The following is a 20,099-nucleotide window of genomic DNA, read 5'->3' on the forward strand; positions in this document are numbered from 1 at the left end:
ACCTGCAGTCTCCAGGTGGTTACCTGTAGTCTCCAGGTGGTTACCTGTAGTCTTCAGGTAGTTTACCTGCAACCTCCAGGTGCCAATGACGCGCACAACCTTCCAATCAGAACCCTGCTCGGATGGCTCGCGGCATCACCATATCGACAGGGAGAGCTGACGTCCAATCCCCGGGGAGTTGCCGCGGCAACTTCCCGACCTCAGCCAATCAGAGTTTGAGTCGCGCGGGAGGCGGCATTATAAAATGCAGGAAGCGGGCGGCAGAGAGAGGCAGAGTGAGGGGGGAAGTGATACTGCTGGCAGCATGCAGCAACTCACTGCCACACTGCTGCTTTTACTCATACTTGTAATTGAGGTGAATATGGTTCACAGCACAATCGAGAATATCCCGCACTAGTCTAATAAAGGAATTTAAAACTGATAAATTTGCAAAAAAAAGAAGAGTTAGGAAGCTGTGTGAAGGGAACAAGTACAGATTTCAGCTTTGGAATTTCAAAACTTTTTGTGTTGCCTCTTTCTGTTTTACAGTGGCTCGGTGCCCAGCCGTGTTCTTCCCCTTGCAAGTGCCCGAAGGACCCGCCAACATGTACACCCGGGGTGCGGCTGGTGTTGGATGGCTGCGGCTGCTGCCAGGTTTGTGCCAAGCAAGCGGGCGAGGTCTGCACCCCGGGCGACACCTGTGACTCGCAGCAGGGGCTGCAGTGCGACTACAGCGCTGACAGTCGCCAGGAGCTGGGCGTTTGCATCGGTGAGTTTACAGCCTAACCAGCCTGCCTTCATTTCCAGAAAAGCACTACAGTTATTCACAATCAATATTGGGTTAGTACGCGCACTCCTTGGCGGGTCCTGCTGAGAAGGAATGAATGCTGATATGAGCCAGGTAATGTTATGCAGGCTCAAAGAATTGTGTGTACAGTTTGTTAAATACTAATGAATTGATAGCTGAGACTCGGTTATATACTAATAAATAATCAAGCAGCTCAGATAATGTAAACTATAGTTTGTCTACAGATCCCTGAAGGCGGCATAGTTCTTAGGATAGTTAAGAAGACCACAGGACACTCAGTCCCAGTATAAATTATAAAAGCAGGGAGGTGATGTTGGAGCTGTACAAAACTTTGGTTGGGTCACAGCTGGAGTAAAAGTGTGCAGTTCTGGTCACCTCACTACAGGAAGGATGTGATTGCCTTTGGAGAGGGTGCAGAGGAGAGTCACCAGAATGTTGCCTGGGATGGGGCATTTGAGCTATGAGAGGCTGGATAGGCTTGGGTTGTTTTATTTGAGTAAGAAGTCTCTCAGCACCAGATTAAAGTCCAACAGGTTTATTTAACCTGGGTTTTAACCTGGTGTTGTGAGACTTCTTACTGTGTTTACTCCAGTCCAATGGTGGCATCTCCACATCTTGTTTTATTTGATGCTGAGGGGGAACCCGATTGAGGTGTATAATATGGATGGGAAGCAGATGTTCTCCTTGGCTGAAGGGTCAATAATGTGGAAACTTCATTTTAAAGTGAGGGGCAGGAAGTTTAGAGGATCTGAGGTGGGGGTCTGTAATACATTACCTGGGATGATGGTAGAGGTGGGAAACCTCTATTAAAAAGTATGTGGATGAGCACTTGAGATGCCATAACATTCAAGGCTGTGGGCCAAGTGCTGGGAAGTGTGACTAGTGTAGATTAAGTGTAATTTTTGTTGGTGCAGACCTGATGGGCTGAAGGGTCTCTTCTGTACAGTTCCTCCTCTAAAGGAGGACAAAATGTTAGGACCAAAGAGCCTGAGGGAAATATGGGAATGAAATAGTGGAGGCTGTATAAGTTATGAGGAGAAGTTTCTGTGAGGGAGTTTCTTGATTGTTGAGGGGTAACTGTAAGATTTGGAGAAATCCTGAAAGAATGGAATAATAGATTGGACTGAAATAATTGTTATTTTTCTGAGGTTTGTATAGTTTTCTGACATTTGCTGGGCAATCAGAAGTTCTGTGAGAATTGGTCCCATTTTTAGCATTCTGTTAAGAATGATTTAGCTGAAAATTCTTATTTTTCCAACCACAAGATAAATATGCTGCAATGTGATCTATGTCCAATTTACATTCTGACCTATGCTAATGATATATACCAATTTTGGCAGAAATTGTCAAGGGGCAAGAGCTGTTTCAATTCAGCCATTACTTGCCAGAAACACCAGGCCATATACGGACAATGGACAACTCCAGAATGTCCATGTTTGGCATACTTTTACAAGGGTAACAGGGCTAACCTGGGTAGCTTAAAGCCAGTTAAGTAAAATTGGAAATCTTTACTTTAATTAAAGATGAAAAAACAAACATGTGGATGAAGAGAAAATAATTAAAAGATACGACCTCTAATTCAGAAAGGAAGATTGTGATGGCATACCTCAGTTATTTGAGGTGACAGAAACGAAGGATAATGCTGTAGCTGTGAGGTATAAAGACGTTCATATCACACACACAGAATGTTGAAGGGTTAAGAAGTTGAACCTGACAATTAGTTTGATGGAAAGAAATTGTAAAACTTCAAGGTGGGTTCTCTGGTTGGAAGTGGGTAGAATTGTGGTGTTGGATTATGTTCTGCATCTATTCGCTGTGTGCATCGATAATGTGAATACAAAGTTTGAGTACTTGCGTGATGTACAAACAATACTAAAATAGGAGGTATGTTAAATAATTCTGAGGATGAAAGAGAACCGCAAGAGGATAGCGATATGATGATGGAAATGGATAGCAATGCGACAAACATATTTCAGTGTCTATAAATAAATAAAAAGATGATAGTTTGAATGGGAAAATGGTCAAATAATATCGACAAGTGGGGAAATCTGAAGCTTTAGTTTCACAAAATATTTCAGGCATCCTCAAATAGAAAGCCGATGGAATACTGGGTTTAATAACTAGTGATATAAAAGAGTTGGGTTGAAGTGTATCAAAAGTTTGTAAAACTTTAGTAAGATCATAGTTCCCGAGATGGAAAGCATGTTAAGATAATAGAGTGCTGTCTGGTATAAGGAAATAGAAATACAAAGGGAAATGGAAAATATGGACTGTTTTCATTAGAAGAAATGAACTTAGAAAAATAAATACCTTTATTGTAAGTGATTCTTTCCTGGTTTGGGGAGTATCGATGATAGAAAATAATGATTTGTTCCTTGAGGAACCACAATCATTGTCCAACTGTGTACCTTTCTAGGGATAGTTAGCAATTTTTCTGTCAAGCGAGAGGTTCACTATAATTTGTAAAAGCTGTAGTTCTAAAACTTCAATTCTAAACAAACTGAATTAAGGGAATGTCAAACATTCCTTATATAGCTAGGTATGGTAGAGTTACTGATACTCCATTGTTGCCATTACGATGCACCCCTATTGAAATGTAGGGCTGGACAGATAAGTGAAATTGTTCTGCTGTAGTTTCCTCACCCTCTCCACTTTGAAAATGGCCCCAGCAATTAGTAGAGGCAGTACCCTAATTACATGAAGTAATTTAATTCTTGGGTTTTTTTTTGCAATGACAACATTGAAGAAAATGATTTTCAAATAAATGTTATGCCTAAGTATTTGTTTGTGTGAACAGTTTCCTACAATGCAACATTCCTCTGGACTCTTTAGCAACTTGGGGCTAGGCTATTATGATAACATTTCTTGTGCATCTTATTGCTTCAAATAATAAGGGAAATCTCAGCCTGCAGGCGGTGAAACAACACAAGTTGATTAAACACTGACATTCTTAACACTGGGACAACTATATCAATTCATCAAGGAAATAAAAAGGTGGTACGGTGGTTAGCAATGCTGCATCACGGCACCAGGGACCTAGGTTTAATTCCCAGCTTGGGTCATTGTCTGTGCGGAGTGTGCACATTCTCCCAATGTCTGCATGGGTTTCTTCCAGATTCTCTGGTTTCCTCCCACAGTCCGAAAAACATGCTGTTTAGGTGTATTGGCCATGCTAAATTCTCCCTCTGTGTACCCAAACAGGCACTGGAGTGTGGCGACTAGGGGATTTTCACAGTATCATCATTAGTATTAATGTAAGCCTACTTGTGTTGCTAATGTATAAACTTCTATATAATTTAAAAAATTAAACATTAAAAGTGCTTTTGGCTTGTGTTCTGAAGAAATTAATTCCAAACTACTTAAAAATCCAAAAGGATATAATTTTCCACCAGTAATCTCTGTAAACAGGAAGATATTCGGTAGAGACTAAATTTCTCCCCTTTCTCTACCCCTATCTCCTTCATCTGCCCTGTTGAACAATCTTTTGTCCAATAGTGGTGGTGAAATGGATGACCCACTCTTTTTATATGTTGAAAGTAAGGAAAGCCATGCCAAGGAGAAAGCTGCATGTTGCAGGTGTCTTTTGGTGCCCATGTGAATGGGAAGCAGAGACTTGATTTTACAGAACAGAAACTGAGATATTGCTTCATGGCTACAACTAGTAGCAATGCAATCATTCATCCAGTTGTATTCCCACACTCTGTCCCACCAAGCCCTACCCCAGACTGCAACTGTTCTAGATCTCTGGTGGTAGCATGAGGCTTTACGATGCAGGTTTGCTCAGAAACCTTGCTGTTGATATTCATAATTTATAACCTTCAATTCAGAGAAGCAAGTATTGTATGTAGTTAGGTCAGCAAACTCAGGCTGTCAGTTAAAGTGACACGGGGTACCTCTACTCTATTGTTAGGAACGTAAAGACAGTTCAGTGGACCCATGTCTTTTCAAGTTTAAAAATTAATATCTGTGTCAATTATTCTACAGATGAGGCACAGCAAAACCTACAGGATTAGTTTCAGAGGAATTTGTGTGCAGCTTGTTTGACATGAAGCAATGCCACTGCGGTTGCTGCATGAATGCTAAGATGCAATGTAATCAGAATATAAATGATTACTTCATTCTTCCCCCTCATTATGGAGTATGAATGTCACAACATTCTCCTGGCATACAGAGTATTGTCTCTGGGTGAAGTACAGGTTGGATTTTGGGATGCCTGTTTAACGTACAAGTGTGTGGCCATTCAGTTTTAACAAATCTTATTAAAGTAAGCAATCATTGAAAGAAAATGATTGTGAAATGAAAGTACAGTGGTTATGGGTGGCACGGTAGCATAGTGGTTAGCACTGCTGCTTCACAGCTCCAGGGACCTGGGTTCAATTCCCGGCTCAGGTCACTGTCTGTGTGGAGTTTGCACATTCTCCTCGTGTCTGCGTGGGTTTCCTCCCACAGTCCAAAGATGTGTGGGTTAGGTTGATTGACCATACTAAAATTGCCTTTTAGTGTCCTGGGATGCGTAGGTTAGAGGGATTAGCGGGTAAATGTGTAGGGATACGGGGATAGGGCCTGGATGGGATTGTGGTCGGTGCAGACTCGATGGGCCGAAGGGCCTCTTTCTGCACTGTAGGGTTCTATGTTCTATTCTAAAATTGATTTTGTACTTTGCCAAGAAATTTCCAAATACTGCATGTTAACCAACATAGATTATACAACTATTGAATAATTAAGAAAATTAAAGTGCGTGTTTTACAAGTGCTTATTTCCTCCCACTATAATCTTATTAAACAAATGCGTGATTGTTTCTAAGATCTAGATCTAATTTGACGGCATTTGTAATAAGAATGAAATAAACTGTTAACGCTCTTTATCTTTGAATTCCAGCACATGAAGGTCGTATTTGCATGTACGATGGAGTTGTCTATCGAAATGGTGAGATATTTCAGCCAAGCTGCAAATATCAATGTTCGTGTAAAGATGGCCTGATTGGCTGTGTGCCCCGCTGTAACCTGGATGTCCTGTTGCCAGGCCCTGATTGCCCATTTCCCAAACAAGTACAGATGCCAGGAGAATGTTGTGAGCAATGGATATGTGACCACAAACAAGAAACTCCTATTGGAGGATTTGCAATGGCAGGTAGGATACAATGGTTACGTATTCTTTTCGCTGATTATAAACTGTGGATGTAATGTATAAATAAGCAACTGATTCGCTGGCTCAAACTTTCAGCTGCATTTGAATTCCAGCAGAGCATTAGAGAGATGCGGCACCCAAAATATTTTGTCAGTTTGAGAACATAGAACATAGAAAAACTACAGCACAAACACGCCCTTGGGCCCACAAGTTGCACCAAATGTGTCCCTGCCTACTAGGCTTACCTGTAACCCTCTATCTTACTAAGTCCCATGTACTTATCCAAAAGTCTCTTAAAAGACCCTATCGAGTTCATCTCCACCATCTCTGCCAGCAGCCGATTCCATGCACCCACCACCCTCTGAGTGAAAAACCTACCCCTGACATGTCCTCTGTACCTACTCCCCAGCACCTTAAACTTGTGTCCTGTCGTGGCAGCCATTTCAGCCCTGGGAAAAAGCCTCTGAGAATCCACCCGATCAATACCTCTCAACATCTTTTACACCACCATCAGGTCACCTCTCATCCTTCATCTGTCTAAGGAGAAAAGACCAAGCTCTCTCAACCTATCCTCATAAGGCATGCCACCTAATCCAGGCAACAAAGACCAAGTATAAATTTGTAATTGGTGTGTACTATAAATTAATGGCTAAAATGATAGGTTGCATATGGGATGGACATATGAATCGATCTTTGATGTTTCTCTTTATCATGTACAATTTTACATTTTTAAACAAATATCCTAGTTTGACAGGGCAGGTACTAAGCTGCATGACAACAATCCCATGTCTATGATGGGTTAGCTGTAAGTTCTTCTGGGACAATGGTGGCCCAGGGCAGCACAGTGCTTAGTACAGCTGCCTCAGTGCCAGGGATCCGGGTTTGATTCCTGGCTCGGGTCACTGTCTGTGTGGAGTTTGCACATTCTCCCTCTGTCCACGTGGGTTTTCTCAGGGTGCTCCGGTTTCCTCCCACAGGCCAAAAATGTGCAGGTTAGGTGGATTGGCCATGATAAATTGTCCCTTAGTGTCAGGGTGACTAGGGTAAATGCATGTGGTTATGTGACTAGGACCTGGGTGCAATTGTGGTCAGTGCAGACTCGATGGGCTGAATGACCTCCTTCTGCACTGTAGCATTCTGATTCTGAATGGTGGGTGTATTACAGTTGACCATTATATGGCAGATCATGGAGGAGCAGATTCATTTCACCAGTTTCCACATTTGTCTCTCTACATGTCAATCCCTCACAAAGATAGCTTGTTTCTTCCTTGAACAGTGACTACCTAGTTTTCAAATGTTACCACTTTCCTCTGCCTGGCAGAACCTATAGTCACGTTGAATATTTTGTTCAGATAAAGATGTCACTATAGGAACCTAAATTGGTCCTTGCCTTCTGTGAGATATGTTGAACACTCCTTGTTCCACTCAGGTCTGTCCTTTGATTTTTTTTTTCCCCCATTACATTAAGTGTTAGCCATGGCTCACTTAGCAGAACTCCAGCTTGAGCCAAAAGATTATGGGTTAAAATTTCACTCCATTGAGTTGAGAATAAAAATCAGGACTTGCTGGAGGATCAGCTGTTAAATAGCGACAGTGTCAGCCTCCTCGGATAGATATAAATGACCCGATGCTACTAGCTTCATGAAGCCCAGGGTGTCATGGCCAATATTTATCCCTCAATCAACATCACAAAAACAGTTTGGTCATTATGGCATTGCTTTTGTGAATGCTTGCTGTGTGCAAATTTACTAATGTGGTTCCAACATTACAAAAATGTACACTCTTCTAAAATACTCTGACTATAAAGCATTGTAGGGCATCCTGTGGTTGTAAAAGGTGCTATATAAATGCAAACCTTTTTGTTTTTACATATGTGTTTGTGTTGATGCTGCTTCCTTCCTTCCCTCACCATGTTCTGGAAAGTGTCATTGCTTTAAACGTTCGCTCTTCCCTCTCTTTATTGTGGTCTATCTCTGAATTTTCGGGGTCCTCTCAAAAGTAGATGTTGTGTCTCCAAACAGTTAGTTTGTTGGCACAATATATTGATTCTCACAACTGCTTGAGTCATACTTCTTCAGACCCCAAGGACACCATTCCTTTTTCTGTTTTTCCATCTCTGCTGAATCTGGTTAATATCTCCTGCCGCATCAGAACTTCCAAAACGTCCTCCTTGTCTTTCAAACAAGTATTCCCCTCAACTGTGATCCAGAACTACATCCTTCCCATTTTCTGTGCTTCTGCTGTCACTCCTCCTCTTTCTCAGAACCATGGTCAGGTCACCCTTGTACTTGCCTTCCAATCCCCCAGTCTCTCCAGTTGACTGATTTGCTGTCCAATGTAATCACACCACCAAACATTTCTTCCTTTCCCATCTTAGTATTCATAAGAACATAAGAACATAAGAAATAGGAGCAGGAGTAGGCCATCTAGCCCTTCGAGCCTGCCCCGCCATTCAATAAGATCATGGCTGATCTGTCGTGGCTCAGTTCCACTTTCCCGCCCTCTCCCCATAACCCTTAATCCCTTCTCTTATCAAAAACCCATCAACCCGCTTCTTAAAAATATTTAGCGAGGCAGCCTCCACCACTTCAACGGGCAGAGAATTCCAGAGATTCACCACCCTTTGAGTGAAGAAGTTCCTCCTCAACTCCGTTCTAAACCGCCTCCCCTTTATCTTGAGGCTGTGCCCCCTAGTCCTACTGTCTTTTTTGAGCGGGAAGAGTCTCTCCACCTCTATCCTATCCATCCCATTCATCATCTTATACGTCTCAATGAGATCTCCCCTCATTCTTCTAAACTCTAACGAGTACAAGCCTAGTTTATTCAGCCTCTCCTCATAGCTCAATCCCCTCAACTCCGGTATCAGCCTAGTAAACCTCCTCTGCACTCCCTCCAGGGCCAAAATATCCTTGCGCAGGTGCGGCGCCCAAAACTGCACACAGTACTCCAGCTGCGGCCTCACCAATGCCCTATACAGCTGCAGCAAGACCTCCCTACTTTTATATTCAATCCCCCTCGCTATGAAGGCCAGCATCCCATTCGCCTTCCTGACCACCTGCTGCACCTGCAAGCTGGGTTTTTGCGACTCATGCACAAGGACCCCGAGGTCCCTCTGCACCGTCGCCTGCTGCAGTTTTTCGCCACGTAAGTAATAGTCCTTCCTACCATTCTTCCTACCAAAGTGGACCACCTCACACTTGCCAACATTAAATTCCATTTGCCATTTCCTGGCCCATTCGCCCAGCCTATCTAGATCCTTCTGCAGACTCTCCACACCCTCCGCACAATTTGCCGTTCCCCCAATCTTGGTGTCATCAGCAAATTTCGACACCCTGCACTCGGTTCCCTCCTCCAGATCATCTATATAAATGGTAAATATTCCAAAATAACAAGGACCCTTCTGAACACCCAGGTTGATTCTTCTATCACCATCTCCTTCTTTGGCAACTTCCATGCAAGGTTAGGAGACACAACACTTGTTGATTCTATTCATCCCACATTATTGTCTAGGGTCTTAAACATTCTGGGTGGGATTTTATGACCTTGATTGACTTGAGACCAGAAAACCCCGCCCGAGATCAATGGACCTTTCCTTTGTCCGCCCCTCGCTCGCTCCAACTCCAGTCACGGCAGGGCGGTAGAATTCTGCCATCAATCTGTATGAGGCATAAATTTACATATACTTCTAACTTCTACAATACAGTATTTGTTGCTCAAACAATCTCCTCAACTCAAGGAAACTAAACACCGATCAGGTGATTGCTTTGCTATTGCAACTCCTAGGTTCGCTGTTGCTTGCCATTTCAATTCTCCATCGTGCTCTGACACCTCTATCCTTGGTGTTCTTCACTGTTCTAATGAGGCTCAACATAAGCTGAAGAACTAGCAACTCATTTTCCCATTGGGTGTTTTGTAGCATTAACATTAACAAATTCAGAACTCACCTACAGCACCCATTGCTATATAACAGGACCCGTTGACAGTGTAGAGTGGGCCTTCCAGTGTTTCCAGGGAATGGTGGGGCAGAACTGGGTTGATGCTTGGAGTAGAGGCCCTGATTGGAACATTATTGGTGAGGTGGTCGTCATGCTTGGCACTGACCCACTTTTTCCCTTTGCTCCAGTTTCTCATGTTTTTCTTTCTGATAATCTCTTGAGCTAATCACACACCTATGCCTTATTCATGTCTTTTGTTTTATTTTGATTTCTCCCCTTATTTCTGCTTTTTGTCTGTTGCTTAAATCGCTTCTGTCACTTAACCATTTCCTGTTCTCCTTACAAGCACTTAATGGGTCAATCTATTTATTTTCCTATGTCTTTTTTCCTTGCACCTCACCTGCTCCTTCTCCTTTTTTTTAAACGTTGCTTATCTGTAATATCTTCCACTCCTGAGGCAGGGTCTTAAGAATTTAAATTTCAGCAGACTGGCCCTTGTTCTTCCATAGACATTCTGACCTGCTGAACATTTTCAGCTGTTCCTCATTTTGTTTTCACATTTCTAAAAGCTGCTGTATTTTGCTTTAATTTTTGACAGAAAAGTCTCACTGACGAGCCTATATTGTTTTCTTGGAGTAAGGTGGGGACAAACAAAGAAAATGAGGAATGAATGTGCAAGCACGTGTTTGTGGGGAAGAAATGGAAAACATCACCTCTTTTATTGAAACAAAGTGCTTGCCTGTGAATTCTTTACTTGGATGACTCATCATATTTAAATTTTCATAATTGTTGTCAGAAGTTTGAATTCATTCCATGGTACAAAAGATTTATTTTTGCTTATTGAATGTAGGATAATCCAGGTCAAAGAAACCCAGTGTTTCTTGGCTCGTAACATAATGCTTCCCAGCCAAATTCCACAATGCCTTTAAATAGTTTACATTGGATAGAAGATAAATTCTCTGACATTAGAGCTACAATGCCTCCTTGAAAGACAAAACACGCGAGCTTAGAAACTAGCAATCATGGTGATATTTAATTCTGCTGTAATGGCAACAAATTTGAAAATGTCCGATGTAGCGCCTTGAAATTATCTTTTTCTTCGTTTCAGCTTACAGACAGGAGGCCACCTTTGAATTGGATTCCCTTAACCCGAGTCTGAACTGTATACAGCAGACTACACAGTGGAGTGCCTGCTCCAAAACCTGTGGCATGGGCATTTCTACTCGTGTAACTAATAAAAACCACAGATGTGACATGGTGAGGCAGACACGAATTTGCCAAGTTCGACCATGTGGAGATTACAAAGTCATTGTCAAAGTAAGTCCAAACCACTAATGCTATAAGATAGATCTCTACTTGCTCTTTTGGTAAATAACATGTTAAGATACCTGATGCTAGAACAACAGCTCATGTTTATGCAGTACGCTCGATGTCGAGAAAGGATCCAAGACACTTCACAACAACGTAACCAGATAAAAGTGGACTCGGAACCAAAGAAAATATTAAGAGTCTCTAAAAGTTTAGTCAAAGCAGTGGGTTTTAAGAAGGTCTCAGTGTGGCAGGGAATTTTAGATTGTCAAACATAGATTTAGGTACAGCAGCTTATCGAGAGGAAACAGTAATGGGGATGCACAAGAGACCAGAGTTGGAAGAAATGGAGATCTTGAAGTACTGTACAGCTGGAGAAAGTTACAAGAATGGAGACAGGCTAGGTGCTGAAAGAAATTTAACACTAGGATTATAGTTGGAGCATTGATAGACTACAAGCCAAAGGTAATGGATAGATGGGATTTGGCTGTGGGATTGGATGCACACTATAGAGTTCAATGTGAAGTAAAGTATATGGAGATTGTGAGTCTGGCCTGGAATAGATGGGTAAATGTGACTTTAACTGATAGTTGAATCAATGTTGTCTATTTTACAAAGTCACACTTAATTAAATGTTGCACATTTGTAATATCTTCCAGTCCTAAGGCAGGATCTTAAGAACAAATATCAGTTCTGGAGGTGACAAAGCTACTGATAGGAGCTTCTTCCCTAGGTAAGAGTAGCAAGAGAACAAGTTTCTGGAGGCAGAAGTGGCTTTTGTGATAAGATGTAGGGCTGGAAGTTCACTTCAGGATTAAATAGATGTTGTGCTTCAACCTGAAACAATGGGCAGGAAGATGGATGAAAGCTAAAATTTTGTGTTTATGTAGCGTCTTTAACATAAAACATCCCAAGATTCTTCATGGGAATTTTATCAATCAGAAAATGACATTGAGCCAAAGAAGGTGATATTAGGACCAGTGGCCAAGAGATTGGGTTTTGAGAAGTGTCATAAAGCAAAAGAAAGGTGCAGCTATGGATGTGGAACACCAAAGCTGAAGGCCTAGCCAACTGAAAACATGGCTGTCAAAACTGCAGTGAAAGAAGGGGAGGATGGACAGGAGGGCCAGAGTTTGAGGAATGCAAAGGATTGGAGGTGGTTTCAGAGATTTAAAACAAGGTAAGACCAAGAAGAGATTTGAACAGTGGGGTGAGAGTTTAAAAATTGAAGTGCTGACTAACCAGGAGCCAACATGTCAATGAGCACAGTGGTGCACAGTGATAATGAGTGAAGGGAGCTTGGTATAAGTTAGTCTGAGTGTGCGATACAGGCAGCCAAAATCTGGATTGCCTTAAGTTTAGATAAATGGGTTGCAACAACATTATTGAAGTTCACGCTGTATCAATCTCTAGTGTCAGTTTGCACCTTTTTTTAAACACTGTTCCAACTTTCACCTGAATTTTTCATTGGTGTACCCTATCTTAATATTAATTGACTATTGATTTTGGTTTTATTTATAGTCACATGTATTAGTATACAGTGAAAAGTATTTCTTAAATGCTATACAGACAATGCACACTGCTCATAGAGAAGGAAAGGAGAGCGTGCAGCATGTAATGTTACAGGCATACCAAGGGTGTAGAGAAAGATCAACTTAATGTGAGGTAGGTCCATTCAAAAATCTGGGAAGAAGCTATTTTTGAGTTGGTTGGTACGTGACCTCAGACTTTTATATCTTTTTCCCAATGGAAGAGAGAGTATGTCCGGGATGCATGGTACCCATACTTATGTTGGCTACTTTTCCGAGGCAGTGGGAAGTATAGACAGTCAATGGATGGGAGGCTGGTTTGCATGATGGACTGCACTACGTTCACAACCCAATATTGGGTGGTTCCAACAGGATCAGTGAGTAGCTTTCACAAAAGGGACCTTATCACTTTCTCCATGCCTGCTACCTCTCTAGTGCTCTGTGATTGGATTGGCTAACTTAATAAAGATCAGGGATCAATCATGGCACGAGGATGAAATTCTACTTCAGCATGGTGTAAAACAGGTGATAGCAGAGCAGCCTAATGTTTCCTTCCCATTGAAGTCAGGTGGCCAAGATGAGATGCATGGTTGATCTACTACTATCAACTTCATGTTAAACCACCCTCCCCCAACAAAAATTTCAAGTGAGATTAAAGTTTCCTCCAGGATTCCTGATTTATCATTCACTGGTGCACAACAGAGCACTCTTACCCATTAATCTACCAGCTGTGTATTGTTTCTATAAACATTTTTTGTAAAGTTTAATGCATTTCCTAAACTAGAAACAAAAATCTTTTCCAGATTGAAGGATCTGACATGTTTTCTCCATGTCTTAAGTGTTTCAAAAGCTAATGAACTTCTGGGCCCTCAGCCAAGCCTTGTTATCTATTCTTGGCTGAGAGCCCAGACATCCGTGAACCCCAATGAAAACATTGCTTGCTTGACAATTCTAGCTTCGTGACTATTGCTGTCAAGTTCACAATTTTTTTTCCCACAAGATTGAGGTTTCAAGTGTTTAAAATTTGTTTACTAGTGACACAAGTAGGTTTACATTAACACTGCAATGAAGTGACTGTGAAAATCCCCTCGTCGCCACACTGCAGCATCTGTTTGGGTACATTGAGGGAGAAGTTAGCATGGCCAATGCACCTAACCAGCATGTCTTTTGGACTGGGAGAAAACCCATGTAGACATAGGAAGAATGTGCGCACTCCGAGCAGACTGTAACCGAAGCCAGCAATCGAACCTGGGTCCCTGATGCTGTGAGGCAGCAGTGCTAACCAGTGCTTACACTTTTAGCTCTTGAAATTATAAAGGATCTGAATGATTTATACGTTTATTGGAAATTTTAACAGTAGGAAGTTACGAATGAATTACTTTTTAAAGCTTTTTTTTCTACACATTCTATTGTCACTAAGATTCCTTGACCCATTTACGGAAACACTTATGGAATCAAAAGGTATGGAAGTGCCACAGTTTGGCACAGGGGCATGAGATGCCATGGATAGTGGGACGTATCTTGATAAATGGAGTATGAGACCATGGAGGGACATTCCTTAGCATGAGGGGCCACAGGGATTGTTTGAGAGGTATACCTTGGGATGAGGGGCCATACAGAGTGGGTGGGGGCAAACCTTGGCATGGGGGACATGAGGAGGACCATTTGAACTTGCCTTTAAAAAATCCCCTCATGCAGACTATAACTCATGACTGTCCTGCGATGTCGTAAACCACAAGTCTTTAAAACCAGGCCTGACTCTATGAAAATTGTGGTGGACTAAGAAATGCCTATCATAGCAATGGAGCTGGCAAAGTTTGGAGTGAAGGGTGTGAGCCTGAACCAACCTTAAGAGGCACTCCTGAAAATCAGAAACCCTGGAATTAGGATTGGGAGTTTTGGAACTCCCCATCCACCATTTTTAAAGAGCTCCCAAATCAGTCATACTTGGTGAAAATCCAAATATTGAAAGTGGGAATGAACTCTATCATAGAACTTCAATCATGGGGAAAAGGAAAGAAAAAAATTGTATTTGCAACAGCCCCCTTCAGATCCTTAGATGCCCCAAAGCACTTTACACAATCAATTACTTTTGAAGTTTACTCATTCTTAGCTAGACAAATGTGACGGTTAGTTCAAACTCAAAGATCTCTCAAACAGCAAATAATAAGCAACAATCAACCTGATTTTTGAAGTGTTGGCTGAAGGATAAATATTGGCCTTTGAGCCAGGCTATGAGATCCTTTACCCGCAGCCAGTTGAGCATATGAGGTCTTGGTTTCGTACCTCATCTGAAGACCTGTATCTAAAACCATGTTGTGTTGTGTCATTATCAACATAGATTGTGGTAAGGTCCAGAAGTGGAGCTTGAACCCATGTCTATCTGTTTAACTCAGGCAAGAACATTACTACTGAGCCATGGCTAAAAGGCAATAAATTTAGGCCAGTGTTTTCCAACATGCTGGCCACCACTGAAGGAAGTGAAAATTAAATGTTAGCTGCTACACCGCAGCTGGATGCTGTGTTGTGAATAGTTAGAGCTATTAAAATATTGTTTGCCAGATAAGCAGTCAGAGTACTGTGCTCACCTTTAATCCTGTTCCTCAATCCCAGTTCATTACTAGGAGACTGTTACAAGATTCACCTTGGCATATATTTTTATCCTATAATGAAAATGATGACCTAATCACTAAGTTTGGCGAATATAGGAATCCTATTTGACAACACTGAACTTGACTAACTTGCAGGGCTATTAGTTTTATATTGCTAACAGAAGACAATGGAATTGAGCATTGGGAACAAAGTTGTGGAGTATTTGTATGACTAGTCAAGTGATTGATAGCCTACACAACTTGGGGTGAAATGACCCCTGACCTTTTTTAGGGAGTAACTTTTCTGGTAGCTGTTTGAAAGCTCTTGTGATATCACATACCTCTGCAGTAGTTCCAAAAGGTCAGTTCACCAGCACCTTCTCCACGGCAATTAGGAATGGGCAACAAATGCTGGCTTAGTAATGGTAGCACTTAGTGTACTTAGTTAGTGATGGACTTTGGTGTGGTGAGACTTCTTACTGTGCTTATTTCAGTCCAACCCCAGCATCTCCACATCTAGTCAGTGAGGCCCTGAATGAATAAAATAAATTCTATTTGTATGTCTGTTATACATGCTTGAGGAAACTGCTGTCTTAGGTGAAATATAAAGGCAAATATGGACCTGGAATTGGAAATTCCATCTGAGTTGGTGACGTTTGCAAATAACAAGTAAGGAGGACAGCAGAGTATTTTGAAGTAGATTAAAAAAAATTATAGAAGGACCAATTATAGGATACTGGGCCAGATTCTCCAGTCCTGCTGCAGTGAACAGAGATTTGGCTGAGCACCAAATTTTCCATTCTTGCTGGCAGCGGCAGCGGGGCATGACAGGCCAGAGAATCCCCAGCCCCTATTTGTAACTGAGTAGAATGAAGGCAGATCAAATCCAATATGGAAAAGTACTAGGCCTTGCCATTTATAATTATTTGATTATACTAAATGAATGATGAAGATTCTAAATAAAGACCCAGGAAGGATAGCAGCCCCGCAAAGCCAGCCTCTGACACCTTACTTTGATTTTCTATTTTTGTGTACACAATTAATAGAACCTCTTAACTCCAGTCATGCTAATGTTATGCTATGCAGTCCAGTTTTCAAAAGGAACTCGGATGCATGCGGTTTGGGTCTAACTGTGAAATGCATTTTCATAGTAACTCCGTTGCAGTATTAATGTAAGCTTACTAATGACACTAATAAACTTCAAAAACCAACAGTATAATAGTGTAACTCAACAATATAATCAGGTCCGAACTCGTGTTTTTACACCCATGTGTGTCTTCAAACGCAAACTGAGGAAACACTTTCTAAGAAAAGATGTACATAGTATGGTTTTCAGCTACGTTAACGTAGCAATAATGTTTTCACTTGATGCAATAACATTTGTTGCTATTGCGAATATGGCACAAAACTGATTACAAAATTGTCTCTTCCTCTTAACTCAAACCACAAATACCTCCTTTGAATTGCATCATATATTGATTTGCAAGTTGGGCTCCCCTGCACACACACCAGAGTACTATGGTATCAGTAGCCCATATGATGCCATACTTTTCAAACGACTTTGATAAAGTATTGTTCCTTGTAGTAACAAAATGGTATCTGACAGACATTTTAATTAGTTTTGCTTTTTTCCTTTTTAGAAAGGGAAGAAATGTGTCCGAACACCAAAAGCAACAAAACCCACACAATTTGAATATAATGATTGCATAAGTGTCCAGTCCTACAAACCTAAGTACTGTGGAGTTTGCAATGATGGGAGATGCTGCACTCCTCACAGCACCAAAACAGCTCAGCTGGACTTCAAATGTCCCGGAGGAATAATTGTTAAAAAGCAGATGATGATCATTACTTCATGTACCTGCCACTATAACTGCCCAGAAGACAACACAGTACTCCAAACAGACCAAGTATCTGGTCCTGAAATATTTGACTCCCTAGTTTAAAAACTGGTTTGGTATGATTTAAGTGGGCTTTAATCACAGTTAGCAGGATTTCTGTTTACCCCAAGATTTGTGAAAACACTTGAACGTTTTTACTGAATTTTGTATTTAAACAATGTTCTTGACAACTGCCTAGGTTGTAAATAGAAAACAAGTTATTGTTATGAGTTGGCATGAGAATTGTATCTGTACAGTTACATATTAAATAGTTATTAAAATATATTTTTTATAAAAACACAGTCTTCAGTTGCCCAATACAAATTCAGAAATTATTTTTGCCTAGGTTTAGATGAGACAACTGACTTGAGCAGTATTTCTGGAATTTTGAGACCAGAGTATACAAAATGTGGCTAGCATTGCAAAACATGCAAACAAATAAGGTGAGAGTTGCAGTGAGTTGGATATTTGTGCCCCCTTTACTACTGATTGAAGGCAATGGTAGTGTCTACCTCTGAACCAGAAGCTCCAGGTTAGAGTCCCACCCCAGGACTTGGTGGCCAAGGAAGGTGCATTCGTAATGCAGCCATATAGGTGGAGCTAACCTATACCTCCTTCCAAAATACGCTAATGACTGGCAGTACGAGGAGACTCCTGGTCAGTCGTGCTTGCTGTGAAGTGGCACCCCTCTAGCTATAAGCCCCTAGTGAGACTAGAGATTTGTTCCGGAAATTACTAGCTATAGAAACAACTTTTTAACCTGACGCTATGAGATGTCAAGGGGTCCAGACTCAATGTTGTGGTCTCCAAGGGCAAATCCCTCCAGACTGTTTACCATTGTGCCTCCATCTCTGGTGGATCTGTCCTGCCGATGGGGCGGGATATACCCAGGAATGGTGGTGTCAGGAATATTGTGAGTAAGTGATGCTCCCATAACTATACAATGTCGGGCTGTTGCTTGACATGTCTGTGAGACGATTCTCCCTATTTTGACACAAACTCCAGATGTTAATAGGTCTGTGTAGAGTAAACTGGATTGGGTGTCCCATTGCCTAGGATGCTGCTGGGTCATCCATCCAGTTTATTTTCTCTTAGGCTTCACAAGAGTTTGATATAACTTTGAAATAGCCTGACAAGTCACAGGGCATTTAAGGGTCAACAACATTGCTGTGGGTCTGGAGTTGGACGTAAGGTCAGCAGATTTCCTTATAGCGCATGAGTGAATCAGATGGATTTCTTAACATCATTCAACAATGGATTTGTAATCACTATTAGGCTAACTTTTAATTCCAGAGTTATTAATTGAATTTTAATTCCACCAGTTGCTGTGGTGGGATCTGAACCCATATTCCCTGAACATTGACTGGAAAATCTGGGTTACTAGTCCAATGGCATTGCCACTATCCCAAATATGTTGATAAGGTATTAGGGTGAGATGAGGGAAGGTGTGCAATAGCTCATCTGGAACATAGTTGTGTTGGGCTAAATGTCTTTCTCCTATGTTGTAAATGCTGTGTGATTCTATTTAATCTAAATGTTCCAGCTCTCTGTGAGGAAACACACCCCAGGAAATACATACAGGCCAGAACTCTACCACCTTACCTGCCATGGAGTTGGCGAGAGTCTGACAACAGAAATCTCCATTGACCTCAGATGGAAATTTCCGGTCTTGCTTGAGCAAGGCCATAAAATAAAGAACAAAGAACAAAAAACAAAAACAGCCCGGGCAACAGGCCCTTCGGCCCAACGAGCCCCTGCCGCCATCTCAACACCACCAGTCCCCCTCTCCACCCATGACCCCTGTCTAATGTTTTATGGCCATCCAGATTGAGGGAAACTGATTTTAGGGACAATTTATTCCTGCCAATCAGCCTAACAGCACATCTTTGGGGTGTGGGAGGAAACCGGCGCACTCAGAGAAAATCCACGCGAGCACGGGGAGAATGCGCAAACTTCCACAGACACCGGCCCAAATCCATGTGTCTGCACAGCAAACAGTGATAGTCACTGAGCTGTTGTCTTGCCCAGTATCTTGTCCAGTTTAGGCACGCACTAACGACCTGAAGCACTAGGCCAATCTCGAACAACCAAGAGCAGCCCCAGTACGACCCATCGCGTGTCTGCCCCTCGTTGGACACGAGGTGGACCGACTTAAAACCTGTGAATGAAAAGGGAAAAAAAAAATTATTATTGTACCATATCCATTTACCTTACCAGGGACGCCCCAATGCTAATGACCCTTATTTAAAACAATCTCCTATATCCACCCATCTCCAACCCAGTCATGTGCCTGTCTAAGTTACTCTTAAATGACTCTAGCGTGTTTGCCTCCACCACCTTACTTGGCAGAGCATTCCATACCCCCACTACCCTCTGTATAAAAAACCTCCCTCTAATATCTGTGTTGTACCTCTCCCCCCTCACCTTAAGTCCATGGCCCCTTGTCCTACGTGTCAATCATAGGAAATAGCTTACCTCTGTTTACTCTATCTATACCCTTCATAATCTTATATACCTCTATATAAAGTGCAAATCAGTGAGTGACCTTGGTTTGTGGTTCAGCCCCATTTTTGCTCACTCTCTGTATAATTCCTGTTCACCAATGAAAGGGAAAATAAGAACAATTTTACTTACAGGCATAGGCTACGTAGAGGCTTGCAGCCACATGGCTTAATCAGCTCCCAAATCAGCTCTGGAACAGAAATCTGAGCCTATCAAGGTGATTTCCTCCCATCCTGGTCTCCAATCGGTTCTCTCGTTTATGGATGTGTCCTTAAAGGGCAAGCACTACAGTCAAATCTGGTTGGAAATAGTGTGTTAGACAGACCAACATTAACATTAATCTGCTATAATTTTAATCAACAGAATCATGGATTTTGTCACACTAATTTCACTCACAGTTTGAAATAGAAATCAAAAAGCCTACCTTTAATATCCTCTGAACA

The 20,099-nt window shown here is 41.8% G+C and overlaps 1 protein-coding gene across 1 annotated transcript; it reads left to right on the forward strand.

The window, feature by feature from the left end:
* The first annotated feature begins 277 nt into the window (after positions 1–277).
* LOC145346417 (CCN family member 3-like) lies at positions 278–19,148 on the forward strand. The gene is made up of 5 exons (XM_080193586.1): positions 278–355; positions 529–748; positions 5,666–5,917; positions 10,958–11,166; positions 16,918–19,148. The coding sequence occupies exons 1-5, from the start codon at positions 305–307 to the stop codon at positions 17,218–17,220; spliced, it is 1,035 nt and encodes a 344-aa protein (XP_080049712.1). The 5' UTR covers positions 278–304; the 3' UTR covers positions 17,221–19,148.
* Positions 19,149–20,099: the final 951 nt, after the last annotated feature.

Source organism: Carcharhinus amblyrhynchos, chromosome 8 (assembly GCF_965287045.1).
Source record: "Carcharhinus amblyrhynchos chromosome 8, sCarAmb.v2.hapA, whole genome shotgun sequence".
NCBI lineage: Eukaryota > Metazoa > Chordata > Chondrichthyes > Carcharhiniformes > Carcharhinidae > Carcharhinus > Carcharhinus amblyrhynchos.

Excerpts from the sequence above, each read along its gene's own strand:
- LOC145346417 (XM_080193586.1), top strand. The coding sequence starts at position 305 with ATGCAGCAACTCACTGCCACACTGCTGCTTTTACTCATACTTGTAATT. Across the intron at positions 356-528 it reads TACTCATACTTGTAATTGAG|TGGCTCGGTGCCCAGCCGTG; the intron begins GTGAATATGGTT and ends TCTGTTTTACAG. Across the intron at positions 5,918-10,957 it reads TGGAGGATTTGCAATGGCAG|CTTACAGACAGGAGGCCACC; the intron begins GTAGGATACAAT and ends TCTTCGTTTCAG.